This window comes from Lepisosteus platostomus, chromosome 4 (genome assembly GCF_059453375.1).
Source record: "Lepisosteus platostomus isolate fLepPlt1 chromosome 4, fLepPlt1.hap1, whole genome shotgun sequence".
Lineage (NCBI taxonomy): Eukaryota > Metazoa > Chordata > Actinopteri > Semionotiformes > Lepisosteidae > Lepisosteus > Lepisosteus platostomus.
In genome coordinates this window covers 76,400,668-76,419,103 of record NC_142614.1, presented here as the reverse complement: position 1 = coordinate 76,419,103, position 18,436 = coordinate 76,400,668, and the positions used below count along the sequence as shown (strand labels likewise).

At 48.3% G+C, this 18,436-nt stretch overlaps 2 protein-coding genes across 4 annotated transcripts in view; one reads left to right on the top strand and one right to left on the bottom strand.

Moving 5' to 3' along the window:
* Window positions 1–18,436, bottom strand: part of LOC148673874 (dedicator of cytokinesis protein 2-like) — a 260,919-nt gene that overhangs the window by 99,392 nt on the left and 143,091 nt on the right. The window lies entirely within an intron of this gene.
* LOC148673875 (uncharacterized) overlaps window positions 1–18,436 on the top strand; it is an 88,031-nt gene that overhangs the window by 21,784 nt on the left and 47,811 nt on the right. The window contains exons 2-3 of one of the 2 annotated variants that reach the window (XM_088630802.1): window positions 5,386–7,925; window positions 17,415–17,514. In XM_088630802.1, coding sequence (XP_088486928.1) covers window positions 6,130–7,925; window positions 17,415–17,514 — 1,896 coding nt within the window. In that variant the 5' untranslated portion in view covers window positions 5,386–6,129. The remainder of the gene's footprint in view (window positions 1–5,385; window positions 7,926–17,414; window positions 17,515–18,436) is intronic. The other variant, XM_088630804.1, reaches the window with a different exon arrangement.

Genomic DNA, 18,436 nt, shown 5'->3' with positions numbered 1-18,436 from the left:
AACACAGCCCTCAGACAGCTCTCACACAGCCCTCACACAACCTTCACACAACCCTCAGACAACCGTCACAACACAGCCCTCAGACAGCTCTCACACAGCCCTCACACAACCCTCACACAACCTTCACACAACCCTCAGACAACCCTCACAACACAGCCCTCAGACAGCTCTCACACAGCCCTCACACAACCCTCACACAACCTTCACACAACCCTCAGACAACCCTCACAACACAGCCCTCAGACAGCTCTCACACAGCCCTCACACAACCCTCACACAACCTTCACACAACCCTCAGACAACCCTCACAACACAGCCCTCAGACAGCCCTCAGACAGCTCTCACACAGCCCTCACACAACCCTCACACAACCTTCACACAACCCTCAGACAGCCCTCACATCACAGCCCTCAGACAACTCTCACACAACCCTCACAAAGCCCTCAGACAGCTCTCACACAACCTTCACATAACCCTCAGACAACCCTCACAACACACAACACAGCCCTCAGACAGCTCTCACAGCTCTCAGATAAGTTTATACTTTCCTTTTTTAGTTCTGTAACCCTTTTTTGGAATTGATGTCACACTGCCAATTCTCCAGTCTGTGCAAGCAGCTCCCACCTTAAATTCAACACCTTTTATTAATATAGTATATGAGTTTACAAATAAACATGAAAAACTAAAAAATCTGGAATTGGCTATGGGGCAGGAACTACAAGACAAAGTCCACAGACCACCAAAGTCCTGTGGCCAAGACAGAATCCACAGCAACGTGCTGCACCACCCTTCATAAACCTGAGAGCCAGGTGTTTCCCATAATCATCCACAGACTCAACCCTAACAACTACCAGGGCTTCTGTGTGAACAGTAACCTGGGGAAGATATTCTGCATTATCATGAATGCCCAATTACTGTCCCTCCTTACTGAGCACAGTGTCTTGAGTGAAAATCAAATTGGCTTCCTACCAAACTGCAGCACATCTCATTACATTTACACCCTACACACACTTATAAAGAAGCATGTCCACCAAGAAAACAATGGAAAAAATATTATTGCTGCTTTATTGATTTAAAAGAAAAAAAACATTTGATTCGATTTGGCATGAAGGACTATTTTACACACTCCTTTAAAGTGATGTAGGGAGTAAAGTATATGACATAATTTAATTGCTGTGCTCAGAAAACAAGTGTACAGTGAAAAAAAAGTGAGGAGTGAGGAGTGACAGAGCTGCACCTTAGTCCACACTGTTCAACATCTATATCAATGAGTTAGCAGAGGTGTGGAGCAGTCTGCAGCTCCTGGTCTCACACTAAAGGACACAGAAACCAAGGTCCTGCTCTATGCGGATGACCCATTCCTACTGTAACCCACAGAACAAAGCCTGGCACTGCTAGAGCAGTACTATCAGACCTGGGCACTGATAGTCAATCTGGACAAGACCAGTTACCATTTTCCAGAAAACTAGGGAAACAGGTTTCTCAGGGAAACAGATACCACTTAACCCTGAATAACAATACATTCAAAAAGACAACCAGCTATAGTACATGTACCTCGATTTAAAGACCAGTTATTTTAAAAGTTTATATCTGGCAGTGAACTCATATACAGTATGAAAGCGTAATCAAGATTATTACCCAAATATGACAGTGAGGTAGGGTCTAATCACAGACCAGGATTACACTAAATGGCACAAACACCCCATAGATACTCAGCACATTAGAATTATATAAAAACATTCTTTGTGCAGAGAAAAACATCAATAACATGTGCAGGGCCTAATTAGGCCAATACACAATGCTAATCAAAATACTGAATAGAGCAGTAAAAAATCAGTTGAAGCTGAAAAGCAGTGATCACAACTCCTACCATCACAAGGCCTTGTTAAGCCAAGAACTGAGCCCAGAGAAGAGCCCCTCAGCCAGCTTCTCCCGAAGTTCACTGACACCAACCAGCCTCAGGACAGCACAGCTACAGCAACACCCATCAAAATCAACCAAATCACAGCACAAGCCAAACAACACTACCTCATCCACTGGGACACACACACACACAACACACACTGGAATGCTACAGGACCCTAAACAGGCATTACTCACTAGCTGAGTATCTGATCTTACCTGGGTAAGAGACAGTAAAGAGAAACAGATCCTGATGGAGTACAGGCTCAGTGGCCACAGCCTGGCCACAGAAACTGGGAGACACAGGCAGACCTGGCTGTTCACAGATCACATGCTCCCACAGCCAGCAGAATTCCCACACCTGCCAGAATTAGATCAGCTTCCAATCCTGCCAGGGGAGGAAATTCAATATAACTGCAGCCCAGTGTGTGATCTCCTGTACCGAGCTGAGGAACACGGAGTGAGCCCCTCAAACAGTTATGTTTTTCTTATTTGAATAACCCATGAATTACAATGTTGAAATTTGATTTGAATTTGAATAATATCCCTCATTTGCTTAAGTATGACTGGGGAAAACATCATGTTAATATGTTATAGACATCTTCTATAGAAATATTCTGCTTGAAATATTCATTACACGTGTGGAACAAGTTGCCAGAATAGGCAATGTAGTGACAATACAGCCACCAGCGGAGGACGCCATTGAGTCACCCTCAAAGACTGGGTAATGTCTTTATAGGCCACCTGTTGAATATACTGTAGTTGACCTGTTCTTGTTTAATCTGGTGACTGAAGAAAAGGACATTTCAGTTTGCATGAGGGATATATTGAAGGGCTGACAACCAGGGAGGCCAGAGTCAGCTGTCTGAGTTACAGCAAGAGCAATGAGCTGAGCTGTGTTTTATTTTTGTTTCTGTGAATAAAGCCAAGGTAAAAGCTGGCGTTTCCACTCGTTCGGTCTGGTTTAATGTGTGACTCTCCCCAAAGACATGGACAGACATGCAGGGAGAATCTTCCACATGTTTGCTATTTCTTTTTCAGCTTCCGCAATCACTCCCTCGTTATCTCATGAGCTGTTCACCTCTTCCTGTTCTTTCACTGTTGTTGCACCGAAGCAGCTCTGCCTTATTTTCTGCCTCTGCTGCAATATTCTTTTCTGTCTCCTGCTTGTCCTTTTTCAGATGCAGCTCATTTTACTCTTTTACATCTTTGAATCCTGGGACTCTTAAAACAGTCTGTGGAAGTGCTCTCTTCCCTCTGAGATTTTTTCTTTATTAAAACATTTTGGCCATGTTTTTCGGCCTAGACTTGGATGGAATTGCACTAGGGATGGGCTAGTCTGAGCCTTCGTACACTTTATAAATATAACCACAATGATCAGGATGTACTGTGTGACCATTTATCCCTGGTTCTATCATTCCTTTTCCTTCATTCTCACACACTCTAGCTGATTTAGAAGGGCAGAGCATCTTCTCTTACAGGTCCCTTTACAAACTGGGTTAAGCTTCCATACATTCTAAATTTGTGAATGAAAAGTTTAAATCTTGCAGGAAAAGAACAACATCATTGCTGTCCTCACCAGCCATTATTCAGTTACTCCTATGTAATTCCGCCCTGCTGATACAGTGGCCTTTTGAATGGGAGTGTTGCTTGTTTGAGGTCTGTACTCAGTGTTGCCCTGGGCTTTCCTGATCCACCAGAATTGCCCTGTTGTGAGCTGCTTGCCCACAGCTCCCCAGCTGAAATACTCCTGAACTACTCCACACAAACTCCCCCAGTACAGCTGCGCCCCTTGGTTCAGGCGCCCCCTGTCCTGCCTGAACAGTCCCACTGTTCCAGAAGGACCCCAGTGCCCCAAAATCTAAACCCCCCTTCTCTGCACCAGTCCTTTAGCCTCAAGTTCAATCTCTGTACCTCCTGCGTATGACACTGCTACGCTTCCTGAGAAGAGCACCGTAGACATTCTGCTGCCATTTTTCCAAGCAAACCCTCACGTTTGTCTTGCAGAATTGTCAGCTTCCTTTTCCCATGTTATCTGCTCCAATATGGACCATGGCAACTGGGCCCCCCCAGCTCTGCCCAGGAACTTCCTAACTCGCTCAGAGAGCTCTACAACCAAGGCTTGGATGATGCTGTATACAACCAGCTCTGCGAATGTTGCCTACAGTACAGGCTCAGTCTTTCCTACAGCTGCGGCCCACGATCAGCCAGTAATCTGGGATCAGTGATCAGTGATCAGTGATCAGTGATCAGTGATCTAGGATCTCAGGATCCCAGTGATCACCCAGTGATCTCTCCCTTGCTGGACTGAAGCTTCCTGACCCCTGCTCACTCCACAGGACCCATGTGCTGAATTCACTCAGCTGGGCCTCAGGCTCACAGATCTTGGGCTCAAGGCGCTCAACAAGCTGACTATGATCACACATCACAGACCTCCCTGGGCAGTTTAAACCAGATATCCCATGATCCCATAAACTTTGTTCTGATGGGGGCCTGTACAGTATATTCAATACTCTTTGTCGACCATCACAAAGTTATTGTTTGACACATTTATCTCAATTATGTTTATATTATATTAAAGCACTTTTAAACAGAGGTTGAGAGAAAACTACTTTTAAAAACAGGGCGTGTAATGAGAACAGAAAGATCAACAAACAGTCCTTATCATTTCCCCTGCTTATTCGTGAGCCTCTGTGTCTGCAATGCTCTGCTGTGATTGCAGCCACTGTCGGAGTGACACAAGCTTTCAAAGGGGACCTTAAAAATGCAAAGATTTGACTTAATTGAGCTGTGAGAGTAGATGGATTTGCCCACACACACAGCTCCTGTGATTTCAGTTAAAGATCTGACCTTTCAGAGATCAGCCTCTCTGTTCCCTGCAACACCGTCACTTTCATTGGCTCCTTGAGAAATGTTACTCCTCAATTGACCCCTCAAAAACAGTACCAAGATCAAAACCAACTTTCTAAAGTTTAAAGTTTTAGAATTAAAATCAAGAAAAATCACAAAGCTAAGAACTTTTAAACATCTATAAGAAAAAGGTAAATAACACTCCTCCTTCCTCTAGAATGATCTCTTCCTGACTTACAGACCAGATCTCTCGCCTGCTGGGAGAGTAACATCGGAGATCTGCTCATCTTGAATGCCTCACAATTCTACCTCTTCCAGGATACTGCTCAAAATACAGTCATGTTGCTGAATTCCTTCCTGCTAAACAACCGAGTCAAATAATCAACTATTTCATATTTCCAGCTATTTATCTCTGAGATGCTTCACCTCGCCCTTTTTTGGTATTTATTTTAATGTCCAATATTCCTCTGTCTCTCTTGGCCCTTCTAATATCCTTCATGACCAGTGCTTGAAATTTCTTGCACTTCATTTCTTTAACTGAAGTTCATAAGTTAGCCCCGGTTTTTACTTGCCCTGTGTGAGAAGCTGTGTGCGTGACCAGAGCCCTCAGTGTGTGATCTTGTCTCCTTCCAGGCCCTGCCCGCCCTCGTGCCGTGAGGAGAGGAGGTTGGCACGCAGGGCTGTGTGCCGGTGATGGGGGACAAGGAGGGTGCCAGTGTGAGATGAGCCACACCTGCTGATTGTATGGCCCGCTACTCCTCACAGCAACACAAGCCGCTCCTTCTGCCTGCGCTCGGCCGCCAACTGGCACCCTGCCCGCTGCCCCTGCTGGGCCGGTGGACCTGAGAGGGCAGCAGGGACTCGGGGACAGTGACCGGAGCCCTGCACCGCTCCGGCTCTCTCTGCTCTCAAGCACAGCCTCTGCTGCTCAAGGAGGTCATGGAGCTGCATCCGAGGACACCATGAGGAGGACACACCTCACATCCTGCTGCCTGCAGCGCCATCAGGAACCACTGAGCCCCAGAGGGCAGGGGTCTGTGCGGGGCAGGGCCTAGATACCCCCTCGCTGAAGAGCCATGTGACCCCCCGAGGGTCAGCATGGCCGTCTGCCAGAGCTGCAGCCCAGAGGAGCAATTTCCTGAAAGGATTAGAATAAAACCACGAGTGCCAATGTTTGTACTACAGTTCCCAGCGATACTAATAATGACGATGATAATAATCAATGAAGCTGTATCCCAAATCGGAGGCGATGTGTAAAGCAGCAGGGCTCTTAACCCTTCGGAATCGTCTGCCGAATCCGCGAGCGTCTCCTGCCGCCACAGCCAGAGTCCCGAGACGCGCGTGACGAGCAAGGGTGGGAGCCGCTACCCGGGAGACATGGTCAGCAAGGAGCCCGACCACATCCCGACTCCTGGCACCGGCGCGAACCCGGACAAGGCCATGACAGTGCGTTCGGTGCTGCTCAACCGCGACTCTCCCGACATCGAGTCGCGGCTCAAGCGCCGGCGGAACCGCACCCAGCAGGTGCGCTTCAAGGACCTGGAGGAGGACACGGCGGGGGACCCGGGCCGCAACTCCCCCGCCAGCACAGCGCTCCCCCAGAGCAGGGGGGCCGGCCCCCAGGCTGAGCCCGGAGTCTCTGTGAACGGGGGCTCTTTAGTGGGCACGGTGGGAAGCTTGGAGGGTGTGGCCTCAATGCTAGCGGGGGGTGCTCCCCGCCACCCCTGGGGACACCAGAGGCCCTGTTCCCTCTCACTGCCCAACCCCCGGCGGAGCTGCATGAGCACGGCCATCCAGACCTCCCCCAGCCTGCAGAAGTACCCGCCCGCCGTGCGCCTCCGGAGCCGCAGCGTGGGGGACTTCGGGGACGATGAGGGGGCAGACGTGGGGCTCAACTCTCAGGACAAGCTGTGGCCCCACAATGACGTCCAGCATCTGCCCAGCGCTCAGGATGGCCCGGCAGGGCTCTGCTGCCTGCGAGGGGACCAGCTGCAATGTGCTCGAGCCTGCCTCCGCTCACCCCATGCCCACGCGCTGGGCACCACTGCGTCTCCCAGCCCGGGGGAGCTAAAGCGAGTCCCGACAGGGGAAACTGAGTCTCCTCCTCCGTCTGGGTGTCAGGGCCACAGACTGAGCACGGCGCACGGCTCAGGCTCAGCCCCGACCTGCTCCCCCTGCAACTCCCATCCAGGCGAGCTGCCAGCAGAGCAGTGCGCATACCCAGCCGGACAGCCTCCCGCTGCCCCGTGCATCACACCACTCCGCACCAAGAGGCCCCCAGACGCCCCCGGGGGGAGGCGGCAGGCCCTGGGCCGAGCCCTGAGCGATCCAGGAAGGCCATCACCCTGCCCCAGCACATGTGCCACTCCCATGCCCCTGCATGCATCTCAGGACACCCAGAGGGGCGAGCAGCGCAGTGCAGCAGCCCCAACGCGTCTGTGCTGCTCAGAACAAGACGGGGGCTGCTCTCCGGTGCTGGGTCGCACAGTAGCATGCAGGGGCTGTGAGCCCTCAGAGGACAGCAGAGCGCTGCACAGGCAGGCTGGGGACTGTCCCCCTGGCCTGAGTGAGAACAGAGAGGAGGGCGATCGTGCAGACAGCCAGAGGCCTCCTCACAAGCCCCTTTCCAAGGCGGCAGACACCCAGCACCCAGGAGACACTGGACCCAAACCTCAGGGGGACTGCATGTCTCAAGGGACCCCTCCGAAAACTGACACCCCCAGCCCAGCTCAGGCCTCATCAGAAAACATCCCTCCAACAATCTTCTGTACAGAGCCACAGGCCAACCACAGTGGCAGGGAACCCCCCATGAGCCCCTGGGACACCCCACAGCCCCCAGGCAGGACTTCACGGCTAGAGGGGTCTCCCCTTCCCCCCGGCCAAGCAGAGACACTCAGGCAGGTCCATGAGCTGCTGGAGCTGGTGGCAGGGGCCAAGGGCCGCCTGGAGCTGTCCAGGGCCCGGGAGAAGCTGCTGTCTCAGGGAAGGCAGGCGGAGGAGCTGGCGGCTCCAGCCTGCAGCCCGAGCCACGCTTGGCCCAGGCACCAGGACATCAGCAGCCTGCAGACGCGCCTGCAGAGCATGGAGGACGTGCTGGAGACCAGCCAGAACACCATCAAGGTGCTGCTGGATGTCATCCAGGACCTGGAGAAGAAGGAGGCCGAGCGGGACGGGTGAGTCTGGGTCAGGGGAGTCAAGCACTGCTGCTGCAACCTACGGCACATTCAAACATCAGCTTGTTAATGAGCTTTTCATTCTCTTCTGTTCTCAATACAAATTGATACTAAATGTATCAAAACCACGTGACCAGAATGTATGAGAAAGAGGCCCTCTTTACAGCTGCGGCAGCTCGTAGCCTTGGGTTCACAGAAACGGTTCCGATTGATTTTCCCGTGCTCGCGTGCGTGTGGTGTAGAGGTTGTTTCAGGTCCTGCGCCAGCCCCCAGCACCCTCCAGCCACTCCCAGAGTTCCCAGCTGAAAGCCTCCCATGCTGTGGGCTGCTCTTTTGAGGACAGGCATTGTCACTGAAAAGTCAAAACAGCCCAATCTGTTAGCATTAGCCATGACCGCTTTAGAAAAGTCTTGTGAAATGTTCCCTTTTCAATGCACAGAAGAGGAGCTGGAGCGACGACAGGGAGAGAAGTGAGGAACAGAGAGAGAAAGGTGCCCAAAATGGTAAATCCTACTGTCAGCTCTGCTGTCAGTCTCCTGTCACCGAAGAGATGTTGAACCAGCAAACATTGCTCTCCAGCACTTTCCAAGAGTGCCATTTATCAGGGCAATAACAAAGAGAATGTGTTAACAGATACCGCTGCCATATGGACCTGAGCAGGCAAACCCTGCCAATTGTACATGAAAGGAAACACTTCTTAAAAAACAAGGAAAGAAACTGGCACCCAGACCTGCCGAAGCTTCAGTGAGCCGTCGAGAGGCCACCAGATCGCTGCTGACCTATTTGGTTTCTGTATTTACTGAGTCTGTAACTAGGGCAGAGCTCTGGAGATGCTATATACAGCGACAACACACTTAGAAAGTTGTCTGAGAGGAAAGGGAGAAGCTGGTCTCTCACACAGAGAGGCACTACAGCAGCCTGCCTCCTAAAGAGCAGCCAATACACACAGCCATGCTTACAAACTGTCACAACCATGATGCAGTACAACCATTTATTCAGCTTTCTGGAATGTTAGGTGCACAGGATGTGTTTCCTTGTGACAGCAGGAATGTCACAAAGAAACACACATCTTTCTGCTCCTGTACAGTGAAAACTCTGTACCAGAGCCTGAAATCTTAAATACTTCAAAAGTAATCAAAAATCTCAACTGCCCTGTTTTTCTGGAAATTAATTAAAATATAATTGACATTTTAATCTTTAATTTTGCACAACTGAAGAAGGCTCCACGGCTGAAACGTTGTTTTCTTTCTTCTCTTCTAATAAACCTATTATTTGTTCCTTTGCAGCCTACACATGCTGACGCAGCTACCCACCTGAATTAATTTTTGTATTTCATCAAGTGCGTTCAGTTGTAAATCTATGTACAGTAGTTAAACCAATGGCTCAAAACAAGCAGTGCAGTATGGGAGCAGCACAAGTGAGAGCAGTGCACTATGGGAGTATTGGCTGAAAGTGCAGTGCACTATGGGAGTAGTGCCAGTGAGAGCAGTGCAGTATTGGAGCAGGGACTGAAAGTGCAGTGTGATACAGTGTACAAGAGATGGGTGTGGTCCTATATGGTAGAGTCTTACTGCAAGGAAATGATCAACAGAGACACACATGGCAAGTCAACACAGGAGTATTAAGGACAGAAAGCAAGTAAAGTGGGCCCCTTCGCACAAAGAGCTCTGAGACTTTGGACTAAATTGTATTACTTTGATGAGGTACAGTACCTGCTTGTACAGGATTGTTTCAAACCAGCTTGGTATTGTTCTGGGGTCAACAGGTTGCTGCAAATTACATAAGCAGAACATGTCTGCCTCTCACTTGCAAACTTTCTTCTCCTAGCAAGGATTATCGCACCTCCACATCTTGAACGTTTCAGTTCCAGACAGCTGTGGATCTGCTGGTCTACACTGCAGCCTTGAATCCTTTTGCAGAGGCCGGGGCAGGAGAATTACCAGCAATTAAGATTGCAGTTGAAGATAGAACAGAGCCATGATAAATGGTCTTATTGTGTTATCATAAACTTTTACCCAAACCCTGACATTAACTGCCGAAAGGGGGCAGAGAGGCCGTTTGTGATAATTGCTTGATTAATCTCTACGATGGCAGCGACTGGATATGAGCACCTCAGAGCTCTGAAGCAGTGCCTTGGGCCCCTGTGATATTAGTGGTGTCTACTGAAGTCTGACTGTAAGTGTGCTGCTTCACTGAAATATCCTTCATGTCCCAGAAGAGCCCAACAGCTGGCAATTAACACCAGCATGCTAGATTGCATTAGACTAAACTGATTAAAAAGAAATAAACAAACAATTAATGTGGTGCTGTAGCGGAGAGAAACTGGCCTGTTAAAAAGGCAAAAAAGATCTCCTGGACAAACGAGAAGGAATTGAAGGCTTGATTATCCAAAGGTTTGGACAGAAAGTTCAACCTGAATCCTGGTGTTTTTTTGGGGGGCTAATGATGTGAGGTGACCCCGGACACACCAGTGAGACAGAGTTTCCTGTGAAATCAGACACCTGATTGAATGATGCCATTCAGAGGAGAGACAAACATCCCAGGTCATCCTATTGTTCAATTCCACTGCCTCCCATCCCAGATGACCTCCCAACAGTGATTAAGACGGTCGAGCATCATGCAGGGTTGTGCACTCTAATACACCAGAAGAAATAAAGCTGAGGAATGTTCTGGAGAACAAATTCAAGGGCTTGTGGAATTCTTCTTAAGAATTTAAAGCATTTCAGGTTGTGCTTGTAGTGAGGTGGAAAACAAACGTTCCTACAGGCAGGGCCAAGACAGCTGGAGAGGCAACTGGAGAGATCAGCTCCGCTGATGTGTGGCAGGAGTAGTGCAGCCCCTGTGTTAAATGCACTTAGGGTCGCTCAGACTCTGACGAAAAGGCTCGAAGAGGCTTTCGCTGTTGATGGTCCTGCATGGCACATCCTGGGTCACATTCCTAACGATCCTGGATTGTGGAGACAGCAGAGAATCCTCTCCTAGTTTCTGGGTGGCTGAGCAGACAATGGAAAGCCCAGCAGTGTGCCTGAGAGCGCTACAGCTCTCCGCACTGCCCTTTTCTCACACTTCCTCGAAGAATGACGTGAAGGAGAACATAAGAAAGGGTACAAACGAGAGGCAGATATTAAAGAAGCATAGTTAGGTGGAAAAAACAAAAATAATCAGCATTAATATCATCATCTTCTTCATCAGTTTAGGTCTTTTACGCTACATACTGTATGAAAAAACCCATCTGCTATTCCTCCTCTCTCCCTTCCTATCTCTGTGCTCTTAGACCCTCATCAGCATCGTTGGACATTAAGTCTACTCCATCAGTGTTCCCCGTTTCCCCACAGTCCCCCCTCTGCCCCCTCCCTACACTGCTATCCCATGTGTTTCTCTATGTAGTAACAACCTCCTATTTGTTCTGGTTCCAGGGATGCAGCTTTGCTTTTTTAATTATCTCCTCCAGTCGTTTATTCTCTTTTCTGCTGATCTCAGGTTTTTACCTCCAGGTGCTCCCTCCCTCTCCCCCTTTGTGTTTCCACCTATGTGCTCCAGTTGCTGGAGAAAGACTGCACTCCTTTAATAACACGTCATTAGAGCGGTGATTCATGCACCTCTTCTAGTTAATGTGCAGTTCTGGCTCCGCCAAGGAACACAGGAGCTTCACTTAAATGTGCAGCGAGAGAGGAAGGCAGAGAGACAGAAAGAGCAGCACAAGTGCAAATGGAAAGAGAGGGCTACTCAGCAGCACGCTGTAGTGCAACATCAAACGTGCTGCACAGAGAGGCACAGTGGACTAGCCGGTTCTGGTGCTTTCATTGTTTCTGCTGTATTGTGGGCCCTGCAGCTATGCTCAAGGAACTGGTCCAGTCAGTATCACCTGAGAGGTGTGGATGAGATCAAGGAAGTTTCACAGTATCACTGGTTACATCACAATTATACCTGGTGTGTGTCACGCCCCACACTCTCCCTCGCAAACGCCCTTGCATTCCCAATGTTTCACAATCTCATTCCTAATTGAACCCATCACATTCCCACATGCACCAGATTCCTCAAATTCTCACTCCCAGACAAATTATCCAACCACATCCCTTTTCCTTCAGTATTTAAAGTTCCCTCACATACCTGTACCAACCCATGCTCACTATTGAGAAGCCTCCTGCAGAATTCTCTTGGGCATGTTTCTAAACCTTTTGATTGATCTCCTGGTACCAAATCTTTGCTCCTGCCTTTTGGATTGTCTTTCGGATTTTCCTGGTTACCGGAAGGGAGAGCTTTCTTCAGCTCGGCTGTTTTCAGACGACTATCTGAGCCTCCAGTCTGGGCTGCACAAACATTCGTCAGCTGCAGCTGCAGAAGGTTTTCCAGCAGACTCCTTTCTGCTGTCTGACGGGTCTCTGAAGTGCTCCCCAGAAAGTAATCAGCCGTGTGGTCTGACTGGCTCCAGACTAAGGAGCCTAGTACAAACATTTGAAAGTGGCAAACTAATATCCCAATATCCTGGTCTAATATCCCAGACAATTGTAGGAGATACAGGGGTAGTAGATGGGTTGCTATATTGGACATACTGTACCTGTACAGTATTATACAGTGAGCTGTCTTCTTGTTGCACTCTTACGGTACTGTAGCTCCAACACCCCCCACTCCCAGTGTAGAGCTAAGCCTGAGCCCATATCCCCAAGCTGAGTGCCCAGACATGAGTTCGGGCTGCAGTGATGCGATATTCAGATGGTGAGGGAAGACACCTGAGCTGTCCTTTGCATGTAGGATTCATATTAAATCAGGACACGTGGAGATGAAATGTTCAGTTATACCCAGAAAATGCTGTCTAGAGAGAAAGGTCTCCATCTGTGTTTATCTTGGAAGGCTGTAGCTGTGATTGACAAATATCACAACAGTTTTGATTCCATCCTCAGTTTATTTGAGAACTGCTGTGCGCAGTGTGGTTGATGTAACAGTATTACAGCAGACCGCACTGGGCTATGTGCTCTTCCTATGGTCTTTCTGATTCCTGGTGTCTGCTGATTTTTGTACAATGCTTCGGAGTCTTTAGTGGAGCCCCACCTGTGATGCCTGAGTGAAGTCTGTCAGACTGGCATTCTTCTCTAGTCTTTGTCTCATTACGCTGTAACATGAAATAGCAAGAAACACTAAAATCAGTCACTTCTGATGACAAAGACCCAGCTCCTGCCCTCCCTCAGGTCCCTCAGCAGTGCCCACTTGTGCTTGTACTGATGTGGGGTACACAGGCCTGGTGTGTTTGTACTGATGTGGGGTACACAGGTGTGTTTGTACTGATGTGGGGTACACAGGCCTGATGGGAAATTCTGTGCTACTTTGCTGTAATCAGTGTCCTACCACAGGAATGGAAATAAGCCTCAGCAGACTTTACAAACTGCACACATTCATAAAAATTACGCAAGACAAGCATAAAATCAAATATACCAGCAATTTAATTGTAAATCTAGGAGTCTACATGCCCGTGTCAGAGATGGCAGAGCGAGCTGCAGGCCTGACCGCTGAGAGCCGCAGAGTCGATAACACCCCAGGGATAGGCCGTAGCTGTAACCGGCTGTAACCGGGCTGCCGACAGCACGACCGCGTTTCTGCCACAGCACCAGTGTGTCTGCTGTGCCAGTCAATTCATACCTGCCTCCCCCGCCCCTCGAGCCGAAGTAAACTACATCTCTTGAAATGAGCAGGATGGGTCACAATACAAACGTGAGGTTATGGTAAATTCATTCTCATCTGAACTGCAGCAACGGCGTGCCTGCCTTCTTAAATCACTACATGGATATTTACAACATAACTTCTGCCATTTAAGCCGAATTTGACGGATTTGCTCTCCGGATCAGCCTGAGTCCCTGTACTGTGCTGCAGCATTAGATCAGACTGTATGGCCCCGTCACTGTAGGTGAGCTGATCAATATGGATTATCAGCTGATCAGAAAAAAGGCTCACGTCTCCCCTGCCCAGGGCCTGTCCAGACTTTCTCCGCGCTCTCGGGTAAGAGGAACAGCTGGGGACAGGCGTAAAAACAGGAAGTGTAACGCAGGAGGCCGGTTGTGACTTCCTGTACTTCAGGACCAGTTCTGAATGATCCCATCTCTGCTAGGTGCCCGCAAGGGGTCCCACTGAATTTCTAGGACTAGTCTATAACATGTGTCAAGCTATGTAAACATGCAGCCTAGTGTCCTGTTCACCTAAACTCATGAGAAATAAACACAGCACTCCACCTCACTTATGATTCGATTACGAAATGATTCGGGTGTCCCAGATGAGTTCCAGCGAGGACACTGAGCAATTCCAGCACTGTCTCTCTGGACCTAGTTCTACACACTCTTAGGTCTGTCCACCTGTCTTCTGCCTGGGAGCTCAAAGCTCACCGAGCTTCTAATTCTGTTCCACCTGTGGTATGACTATGCCTTTGTTTTTTTGTCTGTAAAACATTTAAATTACTAGTGATGAAATTTCACGATACATATCTATAGGTCAAAATATATCTAAACATGTTGATTGTGTTGCCCTGCGCTGCTGTCTTGGATATATGGAGTGTTGGCTATTCCCAGCAGCTTTGTAGCATCAACAAATGCCATTAACATGGTACCAAAGCCCTGGTCTAGGTGTATAAGAACAGGGACTTGAGCAATAAATCACCACTTCTCACATTGTGTAACCCAGAAGTGTCTTCTCCTTCTATAATAATGAGGTTAGGAAGTTTCTTCCACACCTCTGTTACTTGTCATGTTAAGTATTTCCTGTTTTTCATTTAAATCCTCATAACTGGCAATCCATTTAGTGTCTGTCATGAAACAGTCTTTGGTTTGACTTAATTAACACCTTCTGTTTGAAAAGTTGCTGTACTCAGTTCTAAAGATTGATTTGTTTTGTTTTGATTGTAAGGTAAAAGTCTGCACACTCACTAGCCTCTTGCAGAGCTAGGACACAGACTCCCATTGCAGAGCAGTGTGGGTTTTACCAGCTGCAGGTTGTTGAGTGTCCTAGACCTCCACAGGGCTAGTACCCCAAGGTTAACTACAAGCTCCGCATCTGTTTCAGCCTGGCCTTCTTCTTTTGCACTTGACCCGAATCTCTCTCTGCATTGTTTAGGTTGTAAACCACAGCTTTCCAATTCAGTGTCCTGAACAGTGTCCTGAACAGTCCTGAACAGTTATTGTCCTGAACAGTCTGAACAGTCAGTGTCCTGAATAGTCCTGAACAGTCAGTGTCCTGAACAGGCTGGGCCCAGATTGCACTGGGAATGACTGGGTTCTGCAGATAAAACCACTGTGCCTTTAAGGGACAGTCTCTCACAGCACAGCAACACAGAGTGACTTACAGCATACAGACTCCAGTGCAAATACAGTGAATCTGCAGCAGACAACACAGGAGATACATATTTTCCTGTATTGTTGCAGCTAATGGTAATGCATGGAAGGCAGTTGTCTCCATGTGGAGTAAGGGTGTGGCTCCCCAGGTACAATCTAATCTGTAAATCACCATAGCCTTGTCTCTCTCTACTAACTACGTATGTCTTCATTTTACCTGTTCAGAGCCAATATCTTACCATCTTCTCAGGTGTGCTCTAGTACAGAGCTGAAATTTGCACAGACCAATGCAGCAGACTCTCTCCTGTAAACTGAAGTCCTGAGCACTCTGACACTGAGAACTGAACACACTGTAGCCCAACACTCCCACCCTGAGAATCTAAACATGTAGATTGAATCCTGAGAGACTGCGTAACAGACTGAAACACTGAGAGGGTTTGTGACTGACTGAAATGCTGATTAGTTGACTAATTAATGGATTGATTAGCAGACTGAGTGACAGGCAGGGTGGCTGCTGTGAGGGCCAGGGAGATGCAGCTGTTTGTAATTAAACTTTCTGAAGACACAGTCTAACCTCAGGTGATGCTCTTGCAGGCTGAAGTCACTGGCTGCTGGTTTGAGGAAAATAATTTCATCTGATGCCTTTTACTGTCTAATTAGGCAACAATGCAGCACTTGTGAAGAGTCTTCTATTGCTAATTTGAAGTCCCTACAGACATTGTAAATGAACGGACGGAGAAATGTATCATTTCCTGACTTCTCTGAAGTGTTTCTCATCAACCCTGGTGTAGCACTAAGTGGCAATATACAGTATGGAGTTGAACACCAGTGTGCTCATCTGCAGATAATTGGAAATATTTCAACTTACAGTCTATATAATTTATTTTAATAATCTGTGAACATTTTACAGGTCCACTTCTGTTGTGTTGGTCACCATCCCTCCCTGTGATCCATGTTTCTGTGATTCGTACAGCATAACCACTGCCTGCTGCAGCAGTTCCTGCCTCCAGTGGGTTATTACTACTCCAGGCTCTGAGGTCAGGGTAACTGTAACTGAATTACCTGGTTCACTGACAGTTCGCCTTTTCTCTTTCCAAGTCTACTTCCCATGTGTCTCCCTTGAGATTTATAACGTCAATTCACGAAATAAACAATGACAGAAACCATGGTACTCTGATTAGCAGTAAGAGTGTCCTTAGATTGTACCAACTTCTTCTCTGTATCAGTGGAGGTCCCCACCCATCTTCAGACTTCTCCCACCCCCCGACTGGCTTGAGCAACAGGACAGCAGCATGACTTGTCCACACACACGCTGCCTTCTCTCTGGTCGGCCTGGGGAGCACCGCCACTCCACCCCTCTGCCCACAGAGCAGGGCAGGTTCTCCTCTCGGCCATCAGCTAGACCCTAAATGTCCTCCAAATTTGTTCATGAAGTTCACTCTGCCTTCCAAGATGGGATTTCTTTTGCACAAGGCTTATTAGCTGGATTCTCTGCACTAGTTTGGTAATTATTGAAGTAGATCATCTTATCCAGTTACAGATTGCCTTCAGATGTGACAATAGCAACCAGGTAATCTCCATTACTCCACCAGGGGATGGCCACATCTTGTGTGTGCTGTGTCTTTCTGAATGACTGTTTTTACAGACTCTTAATAAACGCATTATGGAAATTTGAACTCAACTCAAATGCCAAATACAGAGCACTTGGCAATTTTATGAAACTACATGACGTTAGCTCAGTATTTTGTTGTCACGGGAACAAAACTACTCAAGCAGTCAACAAGCATACCTGCTAACTATTCAAAATGTAAATGCGAACATTGTTATTACTGTGTGTCCAATGAACTATTGAAGTAAAACTGACACTGTCGCATTTTCGTTGTGCATTGGCGCTCGTATTAATGAGAGTAAACAACACAATAACTGGGTGGTAATCGCATTAGTTGGAATTGTTATTTTAGTAAACTGCATGCGCGTTAGCTAATTTAATTCCTCTGTGCCGTGGAGCTGTGTGGAGCTCAGAGCTCACATCAGGCTGAGAGTGAGAGAGCATCCCCAGCAGACTGAGCTATTAGGGCTGGCAGACGCTGCCAGGGACACTGTCATGTCCACACTGGGAGAGAGCTGCTGGCTTCCCTGCCCTCTGTTAAAGGCAGAAATCTGTTTACCCTGGCAGGCAGCTGGTGCTGATCAGGATGTCACTGCCGCTGCTGCTGGAGACGATGGGGCCAGCCTGCTTCCTCCGACAGCAGTCACCCTACGTGGAAACAGGCAGGGTGAGCTCTCGCTCGAGGGGCGCAGGACTGACGGCTCTGCACACGTCTTCTTAAATAGCTGGAGTGACAGGAGCAAACGGCAAGCAGTGTGCCACAGAAATGACACCGCTCTGCATATTCCGTCCGTGCTTTTTGAGGACTGCCATTCAGTTTTTATTGGAGAATCACGGGGCTCCGTGTAATTCAAGCAGCCGTGGAGCTGCACAGCTCCGGAGAATGCCAAACCTGTCAGACATCATCCCAGCACAGGGCGATGTGAACACTCAAGGACAGCAATGTCACCCAGCATGCTCCTTGTGCACTGGGAGACCTTTAAATATTAACGCCCAGTATCTCAGCTCATCTCATTAATGTTACCTACAGTAGCTTGTCACTGGTCCCTTCTACTTTTCGTCATGACCTCTAGAAACTTCAGAAAATGTGCTGAACATGTTGCTGTAGAGCAAAAAGCAGTGAAAATACTCTGAGCACTTATTTTTCTGCCGTGACTGAAAGGCACTTTATGAAAATGAGCCATTCATTCTCTTACAACACAGACACACACAGAAATCAAAGCACTGGCTGGGGGATCAGAACTGTTTCCTGAGAATCCGGAAGTGAGCAGCGTGAAATAGGCACAGAACAGTGCAAAGTCATGTCCTTGGTTCCAGATCCTCCAAAGCAGATCAGTGTATTTGCACAGACACATTGCAATCCACCTGTCTCCAGCCCCAGACATGAGAGCCATGGAGCCACTCTCCCCCACTCCCGTCTCTCTTTCCAAAGCCCATTTCACTGGTTAATTGTCTATCATGCACAAAATGGATTTGTAGGTGTTCTGAGCAAAATATCGAAATGCCAGAGAGTCTCTATTCTGCTGTCAGCCACACCAGTCGTCCACATGGTGCCCAGCCTGGCATAAAGAGGTGTGCAGAGCTGCGAT